The sequence below is a fragment of the Gekko japonicus genome, unplaced genomic scaffold (assembly GCF_001447785.1).
Source record: "Gekko japonicus isolate JY-2015 unplaced genomic scaffold, Gekko_japonicus_V1.1 scaffold124, whole genome shotgun sequence".
NCBI lineage: Eukaryota > Metazoa > Chordata > Lepidosauria > Squamata > Gekkonidae > Gekko > Gekko japonicus.
Window position 1 is genome coordinate 337,735 of NW_015174847.1, and position 11,108 is coordinate 348,842.

The 11,108-nt window shown below is 43.9% G+C and overlaps 1 protein-coding gene across 1 annotated transcript in view; it reads left to right on the forward strand.

Moving 5' to 3' along the window:
- Positions 1-11,108, forward strand: part of ARHGAP15 (Rho GTPase activating protein 15) — a 393,578-nt gene that overhangs the window by 334,971 nt on the left and 47,499 nt on the right. The window contains 1 exon segment of the mRNA XM_015424487.1: positions 2,496-3,030. Within this exon segment, the coding sequence (XP_015279973.1) occupies positions 2,496-3,030 (535 nt within the window).

The window sequence follows — 11,108 nt, forward strand, 5'->3', positions numbered from 1 at the left end:
TAAGGAAGAATACAGATTCAAAGGTTTTGGAACCTTAAATACCCAACAGATTCTTCAAGTGTTTCAATGGTTGAAATAGCATTTTATACTTCACATTACATCAGAGAAATAAAACAGAATTATTGGTTCCATCAAACATTGTCAAATTTCATCACCTATACTTTTTTCTCTGGGGTGCAGGGCGGGGGGGGGGGGGGGGTTGTTCCCAGGCAGAGTTCTTCTTTTCCTAACAGAACAATACACTTTTCTTTCGGAAGCTATGAAGTTCACTGTTACTCTCCAGTTTAACAGGACATACAGCCTTTCCTATATTCTCTCACAGACGTCAGAAAGAACTAACCAACTACTGTCTTCATCAACTGTCTAAACTGTAACTGTCACTCTTGACAGACATACATTTTCATCCACTCAGAAACCCTTCCAAAACCCCTCCCCCTTTCTGCCCATCACCAATCATACATACTTGCCTGTTTCAACCACTCTAGACTATCTCTCAGCCATGCAACCAAACTTTTAAAGTGACACACACACATATATAACAAGGAATCATTACAGCCCCACCTACCTCACAGGGTGACTGTTGTGGGGAGGGGAAGGGAAAGGAAAGGAGTTTGTAAGCCGTTCTGAGACTCCTTTGGGTAGTGAAGGGCAGGGTATAAATCCAATCTCTTCCTCCTTCTTCCTCCTCCTCCTCCTCCTCTTCTTCTTCATTACTGCAAATCTCTCTACATAGGGCTGCCTTTGAGAAATGTTTGGAAATTTCAGTTGGAGCAGAATGCTGCAGCTCGGATGTTGACTGGAGTGAGTCATTGGGACCATTTCATTCCAGACTTGGGCCATGTACATAGGCCTGCAGTTTGTTTCTAGGCACAATTCAAAGTGCTGGCATTGACCTTTAAAGCCCTGTATGGTTTGGAACCAACATATTTGAAGGACTACCTACTCCCATATGTACCTACACAACCACTATGGTTGCCTTCATAGGCCCTACCTACTGAGATTAGGTGTATGGCAATCTGGGACTCCTCGGTCATGGCACCAAGACTCTGGAGCTCTCTCCCAGGGAGATTCATTTGTTCCCTTCTGTTGCCATCCTCTGACAGTGGGTGATGATTTTTGTTTGTTTCATTTGGTGTTCTCAAACCTCCTTCCTGTGCAATACTTTTAATTGGTGTTTTTATATCTTTCTATGTATTTCAGTTCTGGCTTTAATTGATCTTCTTCGTGGTCTCTGTGCATCACACCTCTGGGATATAGTGCGCCTGCACTGACCCCAATAGGTACTTCTTAGAAAGCAAAAGGGATTTTCACGCCCGCTCCCAAGTCGCATGCTGGCCCCACTGCACATGACTAGGGGAGGGGCATGACAATCCCACCAGTTCTCTTCTGATTGCCGCGCTGGTAGGATCTCCTCTGCTTCGATTGGTAATTTTCTGGCTTTAAGGTCTTTTTTCATTTCTTCTTCTTCTCTTCAGAGTTTTTTCCTGTTAAGTGAAAGGACACTATTGTTACTTGGTTTTGCTTTTTTCAGACTCTTTTGTTTGGGTTTCCCTGCTGGGCAGACCCATTCCCATCCCCTCCCTCCTGGTCTATGGTCTTTAAATGGTGCCTCAAGTGCGATAGTAAAATTGCCCCCCCCCCACGAACACTCGCTTTGCCTGGGGACTCGTACTGGGGAACACTGGGGAATCATACTGAGTGGACTCCTGTGCCCATTGCGCAAAGTTCTTGAAGCAGACAAGAAAGAATAGGGCTGCAAGACTTCATGTTGCACTTTTGGAGTTAGCTCTCTCAACAATGTTGTTGTCACAGGACACTTCGAGACATGGTTCGATGTCTACTCCTGCCTCAGGATCGATGGCCACGTTGTCTCCAATACTGACTCACTCCAGTGTCGACCGCCCAATGCTGAAACGCTCGGCCCTGACATCTCAGTCCGAAGCCCATACTCCCACCAAGGAGTCCTCTCCAGAGGAGCAATGGCAATAGTCACCCACTGTGTCTTCTCGCCCTTATGGACACAAATCTAAGTTTTCACCCACCACTCAATCTAGGGCTAAGACTCCTAAAGCTCCCAAACAGAGCCTTTGACTCACATCATTTGCCTTTACCCCCCACATGCCTATCTCCTTACCTAGCTGCTTGGTCACTCAATGTGTACACGCAGACTTCCTGAGTATCTCCAACCAGTTTTTGACAGATGGGGTTACCCAGAAATAGAATGTGTTTGCAACGCGTCAAAACACAAAGTATCGCCTGTTCTATACCAGGGTGGGACGGGACTCTATCTCTGGGAGATGGTTTCCTTTACCCATGGTCTTACAGGCACATGTACCTATTCCCATCAATCCCTCTGCTTACCAAAGTGCTAAGCAAGATCATGAAGGAACAACCTCGGTGCATCCTTGTGACTCTATGGTGGCAGCTTCAGCATTGGTTCCCAACTCTACTTCACATGTCCCAGGACTCCTTCATGCACTTTCTTCTGGCACCAGATCTCCTCCTGGCTCAGGGGGGTCAAGTGCTCCACCACGATCTACCACACCTCAAACCCACGGCATGGAGGATCCTCTAGTACAGCTTAAAAGCAGGATAGATCACATTCTGTTGAACTGTTGCAAACCGGCCACACATGCTTCCTATGATGGGAAATGGAAGAAATTTTTAACTTACCTTGAGTCATTGGGTTTACCTCCGCCTCCTATGAACTTGGTAGCAGTTTTTGGATTCCTGTTGTCCTGTTTGGACTTGGGTCTTAGTTGTGCCTCATTGAAAGTTAACCTGGCTGCCATCTCTGCTAATCACCCTACGGCGGATGGCTATTCTGTTTTTTCTCACCCACAAATGAAACAGTTCCTGAAGGGCCTTGCTCACCTCTTCCCTCCGGCTCATGGCTCTACCCTCTCCTGGGACTTACCTCTAGTGCTGTCCAAGCTGATGCACAGACCATTTGAGCCCATGGCCACATCTAGTCTGCAACTTCTCTTATGGAAGACTGCCTTTCTGGTAGCTATTACCTCAGCAAGACAGGTGAGCGAGCTGTCTGCACTCCGTTGTGATTCACCGTACTTAGTTTTTCACCATGAGGTTGTCACCTTGGCTCCGGATGTCTCTTTCCTGCCCAAGGTTGTTTCCAAGTTCCATTTGCAAGCTGACATTGTACTTCCAGCATTCTTCCCGTCCCCTGCGAGCAGTGAAGAACATCGTCTTTGGACGTAAAGAGAGCCCTCCTGTTCTACCTGGATAGGACAAGGCCCTTCTGGCAGTCACCAGCCTTGTTTGTCTCCTATACCACACCCGTGCATGGGGAAAAGCTCTCTTTGCAGCATCCATCCAAGTGGATTGTGGAGACAATTAAACTGTGCTACCTACCAGCCAAAAGGCCACTCCCGGGTCCACTCCAAGTGCATTCCACCCGGGCAGTAATTATGTCTACAGCCTTCCTGAGAGGGTCGTCACTCAGTGACATCTGTCGAGCAGCAACCTAGGCTACTCCTCACACGTTTGTGAAGCATTATGCCTTGGATGTATGTCTTCATCAGTGTTCTGCGGTGGGATGAGCAGTGTTATAGGCGGCGCAGGTCTAGGACCTTCAGCTCCCTCCTCTAGGTAGGCCTGTTTTTGCTTGTTAATCTCCCAGAGACCACGAAGAAGATAGACAGGTTGCTTACCTGTAACTGATGATCTTCGAGTGGTCATCTGTGCATTCACACCACCCGCCCTCCTTCCCCTCTGTTTTCGGTCCTCTTGTTTTTTGCTCTGAGACTGATGGCAGCGGTCAGAATGAACTGGCAGGTTTGTCGTGCCCCTCCCCTAATCATGCACAGTGGGGCCAGCACGTGACTGGGGAGCGGGCGCGAAAATCCCTTTTGCTTTCTAAGTAGTACCGATCAGAATTGGCGCAGGCGCACTATATCCCAGAGGTGTGAATGCAAAGATGACCACTCGAAGATCATCAGTTACAGGTAAGCAACCTGTCTTTTTATGATTTGTTGTTCTTTTTAATTGGCTGTAATGGTTTTAAAATGTGATTTTGTTATGTATGTTTTAATTTCTTAGCTGCCTTAGTGGCCCCTATGAGGTCAGAAAGGCAAAATATAAATTTTGTAAAATAAAATAAAAGGGTGCACTGATTCCAATACAGTATTTTTCAATTATCAGGAATCTCATCTTCCAGACCATGTAAAAGTTTATTTAAAAGGCTTGTACCCAATCCAGGAAATGTTAATCAATGAACCGATTAAATCTGCATTAATGAGAAAAATGATGTTTCTGGAAAAAATACTATTGATATTAGATACATGTACTATAATACAGTACAAATCATTTTGGAAGAGGTGTTCTCCCTGAGTTAGGCAGAAAGAGGAATGCCTCTTCTAAGGTAACTTGGTTTTTGGTGTTTGTAAACTGCTGTACTAAAAATCTTTTTTTAATTAGCTACCTGATTAATTGGGGACATCTTTTAAATATATCCATTGTTTTAATTGATTAATCTAACTAATTAATCAACTAAAAATTGCAGCCCTCTTCATTAGGGTGATATATTCTGACATAAATACATAAAAGGTGTTTGACAAGTTTAATACACAGTGTGGGCCATAAACACTATGCCGTTATTCACTCTTCAGAGCTAAACAGACTTCAATAAAAAGCTTTCTTTTTCAATTAAAAATAAATGAAGGTAAAATAATGATTAGGCCAACAGGTTAATTTCGTTATTGACCATTCAGGTTCATATTTTTATGCTAGTGTTATGCTTTTTGTACTTTCCTGGACTGTGAGAAGTTCCAGTGATAGTTCTACAAGATTTATAGAGGCATCCTAAGCAGAGTTACACCCTTGACTTCAATGAGCACAGAAGGTATTTATTTATTTATTAGATTTTTTAGTCACCACTCAATCACTCAAAGGGTGTTGTGGCAACGTACAACATTAAAACAGGATAAATAAGTTAAAAACAGCATAAAAACGGATAACAAATATAAAATATTAACATTAAAATGATAAACCATTAAAATATGGGGCTAGCACCACACTACTAAGAAAACAACCCAAACATGTTGATTATACTCCAAAGGCCCACCTAAACGAATTCAGCCTTTCATGCCCTGTGAAAACTAAACAAATCTGGTAGGGCACGGATGTCATCATAGAGTACATTATATAGGGCAAGGGTCACAACTGAGAAGGCCCTTCCCCTTGTGTCAGCTGAGACATCCTGGGGCTGGGCACCTGCAAGAGACCCCTAGAGGATGACTGAAGGGAGCACGGAGGGTTGTAACAGGAGAGGCGGTCCGGCACGTATGAAGGTCCCAGATTGTTAAGGGCTGTAAAGGTTAACACCAACACCTTGAGTTGAATCTTTTTTTTAATTTTCATTTTGTTTTATTGATGAAAGAATTTTATAATTTAACAATACCACCAAAATCATTAATATTATGAAAAACAAAACTTCACTAACATGCTTTATCTTTGTATCTTCTTCATCTTCTTTCTTCTCCCAAAATTATTACATGATAATGTTTATAAGATTTTCAAACAATCTTAGCTCATTATAATAAATTTACAATATATTATCAAATTAATCTTTGAAATAAATCATAATCAGGCTCAACCCTAGAAGGCCTCAAGAGTCAGGAGGGGAAGAAACAAACCCTCCTTCCAAGGACCGATTAAACCTTGGGGGAACATACCCAGACAGTTGCCACAGTCCCACCACTCTTACAGCGTCAGAGTCGCTTTAACTGATGTAAGAGGAGAGTGATCTTTCCTTCTGTCAGCTCTGACTAACCTTCTGTTCTAACAAGAGTTCAGTGGCACCTTTAAGACCAACAAAGTTTTATTCAAGGTATGAGCTTTTGTGTTCATGCACACTTTTTCAAATATGAGAGATCCAGGTGGTCAGCCATGTTGGTCTGAAGCAGTAGAATGAATTTAGAGTTCAGTGGCATTTTTAAGACCAAGAAAGTTTTATTCAAGGTATGAGCTTTCATGGATCTTCCATTCTAAGCTAGAGTATATTTTCAGCCTGATTCAGGCCTTAAGTGAGTTATGAGACTGTCAGTGCCTCAGCTGTACTATCCACATTGTAACTGCTGTTAGAGAACAGCAATAATGTCCCGATTTGTCTCTTTGTCTCTTTGTCTTTTTTGTAGTTTTCTGCAAACAGTTCAAATTAAATATTGTTGAGATTAAGATTTGAAAAGATGTCATATTTCCTTTAGACTGAATTTATCTGTCAACACCATTCAGTGTTACCAGTATAATATAAAATACTGGCCACTTCCTGTGGAATGTGCATGCTATCGATTATAAGCTCTAGTTTAAAAAAATGAACACATGATTTTGGTTGGTGGTTTCATCAGACAAGGAAAGTACTGAAAAAGTTGTCTTAAGTGTATGAAGTAACTGAGAATGCAGTGACAAGAATTCTGCTTCACAAGAAGGCAGAAAGTGACTACCAATTAGCTTCCCTTCTCTTGTTGTTCTGCCTGTGATTACTGTCTTCTTCAACCAGGTTCCTCTGAAGACTACTCCATCTATACAAAGCTTGGTGCTGCTTCAGGTTTACTGAGATTGTTGTAGTGTTCTTGGTATTTTGTTAATGTAGCCCACATAACTCTCAGGACTCTGTGTTGGGAGTGTTATGGCCCCCTCTCATCTACTGTGTGCAGTATGATAATCTTTTTAACCATTTGTAGGCTGGCCCGTTGCTACGATGGCTGAGGGGTGACATGATCGAGGTTTATAAGATTATGCATGGGATAGAGCATGTTGAGAAAGAAGTACTTTTCTCCCTTTCTCACAAAACCAACGGTGGCGATACCATCGGGATGAGGAATCGCCCTTGGAAGTTCCACCATAAATTGCACGGCACTGACAATGTGGGATTGGCTTGAACTATCTGCTGGACAGTGCCACCCAATGGGGAGGATTGAGGATGCCATCAACACCACTCAAGACCATCTTCTTACAGAAAGCACTTTATTATTGTTATTGGTATTATCATGTGATTTTACTGTTTTATTTGGTTTTATGTATGGGCTCATGCCCCTTGTAAGCCGCCCTGGGCCCGCTCGCGGGGAGGGCGGGGTAAAAATGCCTAAATAAATAAATAAAATACAAGAACTTGTGGGCACTCCATGGAATTGCTGAACGGTCGGGTTAGAACAGATAAAAGGAAGTACTTCTTCACCCAAAGAGTGATTAACACATGGAATTCACTGCCACAGGAGGTGGTGACGGCTACAAGCATGGACAGCTTTAAGAGGGAACTGGATAAACATATGGAGCAGAGGTCCATCAGTGGCTATTAGCCACAAGGTATAGATAGGAACTCACAGGCTGGGGCAGGTTATGCACTATATTCTTGGTGCTTGGGGGGGCAACAGTGGGAGGGCTTCTAGTGTCCTGGCCCCACTGATGGACCTCCTGATGGCACCTGGTATTTTTGGCCACTTTGTGACACAAGAGTTGGACTAGATGGGCCATTGGCCTGATTCAACATTGGCTTCTCTTATGTTCTTATGTACTGTGGGGCTATTCAGGGCTCCGCCTGCTTCTTTAAAGGCACAGCTCTACAAGATTTCCTTCTGAAAATGCATTTTAAAATTATTTTAAAAGGTGCCTACTTCTTCACTGCAGCCAACCACATGCCAGACCCGAGAATCACCTATGAGAAGAAGCTGACAAGAAGAAGCTGCGGCAGCACCTCCTCCATCTTTTTAGAAGCTCCCTTTTTAAAAAAACACATGAGAATCCCCTTCCCCAACAAGAAGTGGCACTGTCTCGTCCCCCCTCCCCAGCTCTTCCTTTCCCCAAGTCCAACCTTTTTGAAGCCTTTTTTTTTTTTTAGAGATGTGGACTTCAGGGTTTCTGGGCTGGGGCCTTAGTATTCAACAGCATGCTCGTAGCCCCTCCTTCCACAGCAGGAGCATCTTTGGCAAGGCAAGAACTGGCATGGAGTGGGGGTGAGGTCTGGAAGACACAGAGGTGAGTGAGAAGCTAGGCGCCAGGGGAGGTGTTGCTTGGGTCAATGGCAGGAGGCTGCGAGGAAGGTAGTTCTCTCAGCTTCTTCCGTGTTAATTGCCAGGATGTGGACATGGAGCTCCCTGGCCGTGCTTGCTGCCCTGGCCACTGACAGGCAACCCAGGGCTGAAGATGCCTTCTCTGGGCATACTAAACACATGCACTGTGTTCTGGATTAACATTTGTGGTAGCGAACAAGTCTATCCTATAACTAAAGCCCTTACAAACTACTTTTGAATTATATTCCGTAGCGAAATGACCTCCACTGGTCACGCTTTCGTATTGGGACTTGTTGCAAGGGCTAAGTATCATAAGAACATAAGAGAAGCCAATGTTGGATCCGGCCAGTGGCCCATCTAGTCCAACACTCTGTCACACAGTGTCCGAAAATACCCAAAAGGGGCTACGAGCACCAGGAGGTCCAGCAGTGGGGTTAGGACACTAGAAGCCCCTTCCAAAAATTGGTGGAATAGCCCAAAACAGGACGAGAAAGAATATCCGATCATTTTCTTTGGGTCTGTCCTAGATAAAACAAATGATGCTCATGAGGGATACTAATATTGCCCTCCAATCCCCATGACCACAGCCCTTTAGCAAAGCAACATCATTTCTCCCTGTATGCCTCTCTGGTCTTGCCCTTTTCGCTCAGTCTCCTGTTTGGGGGAAAATGGCATCTCCCAGAATGCTGCTTTGTGTTTGTGGAAGGGACAAAGCAGCTTACTGTCGGATTCCACTGGGTGCAGAATGGAGACAGTGCGGGCTCTGTGGAGAAATGGCTGCTGTTGCTGAGGGGACGTTTGGGGAGGGCAAAGGAGTGCAGCATGAGTGGGAAAGAGCTGCTGCTGGGAACACTGAGAAGATGGAAGTGTGGGCTGAGTGGCAGATCCATGGGAATTGGGTGAAGGCAAGGCCCACCCCTTTTAAAAAGAAGGCTGAGTACAGACAGAAAAAATAATGGCAAATGATTACAGCCCCACAAGAAAAAAAAAATGTTTCTCACAAGCCACAAAATCCTGGCTATGGGCCTGGGATTAATGGAAATTGTAGCAGTAAAGAAAATATCTGTTTCCTGAGAACTGAGAAGAGAATACATATTTGAAGCTTGTCATCTGGTCAGAAAACAGAATCGCCATTGATGTAAATGGGTTGCATGGATACTAGGGTTGCCAGCCTACAGGTGGGGCCTGGGGATCTCCCGCTTTGGCAACTGATCTCCAGCTGACAGAGATCTGCTCCCCTGGAGAAAATGGCTGCTTTGGAGGGTGGACTCTATACCATTGTACCATGCTGAAGCCCCGCCTCTCCCCAAACCCCGCCCTCTCCTGGCTCCACCCCCAAAGTCTCCAGGTATTTTCCAACCCAGACCTGGCAACCCTAATGGATACACATGAAAGGAGACTCAGGAACTTTGGTGTTTTCAGAGGCTCTTTTGACTCACAGTGACCATCTTTACAGTGTTGGCAGAGTAATTAACACAGTAACGGTACACAACCTGATTAAAGAGTAGATAAAGGTTTATTTAGGAACTAATATACTTGATAGGAAAGAGAAGAGACAAAGATGGGTTCCTAATTACATCTCTAGCTGAAAGACAGGGTAAGACTGAATATGGAATTTCCAAGAAGGTGGAAATTGCCCTAAAAGTAGCAATCTGGAGACAGACAAGGAGAGAGAAGGTGCGGTCCTCACTATACTATCAAATTGTCTTCTTGCTGCCCCCTGCAGGGTCTTCTTCTGCCTTTTCCAACACCCCTTCTCAAGGTCTAGTGCACAAAGTCTGCAAGATTCATCCTTGTACATACACTTTCAAACTTTTCTTGAGAAAGTTGCTTGGTGAGAGTGTCTTCAATCATTTCATCTGTAAGAAAGTATTACAGCTCAACAAGTGCTTCTTTGCTTCTTCTTGCATATTTCTTACTAGGTGATGCTTCACATCCATGTGTTTAGTTCCTGAGTTGATCTCCATCTGTGCAAGTTTTATACACCCTTGGTTGTCTTCAGTAAGTTGTACTGGTTTGGGTTCCTCTATTCCAAAACCTTGGATTAGTTGCAGTATCCATTTCAGTTGTCTGCATGCTTCTGCTGAAGATACATATTCAGCTTCAGTTGAGGATACAGCCAGATTCTTGCCTCCTGCTGCTCCAGCTGCCTGCTCCACCGCCATAGAAGAATAAATGTCCACTGACTGACTTTCTGTCTGTAGTATCTTCTGCCCAGTCTGCATCCATGTATCTCACCAGTTTGGGACTGTCACTTGTTGGTAACTTTAGTTTCAGACGTACAGTGCCATGCAGATACTTTGCAAGTCTTTTGACTGCGTTCCAGTCCATTTTGCTTAGCAATTCCGTCTTTCTGCATTACATGCCTACAGCTGCTGTGATATCAGAATGTGCAAATGTGCTTATGTACAGCAGCTGTCCAATTGCTTCTGTGTATTGCTTATTGTCAGGCAGAAGTTCACTACTTCATTGCTGTTTCAGGTAGTTCATTTCCATAGGAGTGCTTTGGTGGCTTAGCTCCTTTCAAATTCACATAGTCCAGAAATTCTAAAATGTTCTGTTTTTGGTTGAGAAGATAGTTTCCATCTTCCTCTCATTCTATTTGCATTCCAAGATGTTAATGTTTCCTAATTCTTTCACTTCTGCTCCTTGATTCAGATGCTGAACTATTTCATCACAGTCCTCCCTTTCTTCATTGCATAAAAATCAGGTCATCCACAGAAGTCAGAATGTAAGTCCATTTGTTGTCTCTATATCTATAGGCAACATTTTGCCTTGCCTTGCACTAATCCTTATTTGGTTAGCATTTGATGAAGTTTCTCATTCCAGCACCTTACGGCCTGTTTCAGCCCACGTATGCTCGTTTACAATTTGCACACAAGTTGTTTGTCTTTGGATTGTTCAAATCCTGGTGGTTGTTCCATGTAAACATCTTCCTTTTTCTCTATGTAGAAAGGCAGTCTTTACATCCAGATGCTCCACATGCATCCTCCTTGATGCTGCTATGCTCAAGAGCGTTCTTATTGAAATACATCTCACCACTGGTACGAAAGTTTCATTATAGTCTTCTCCATACTTCTG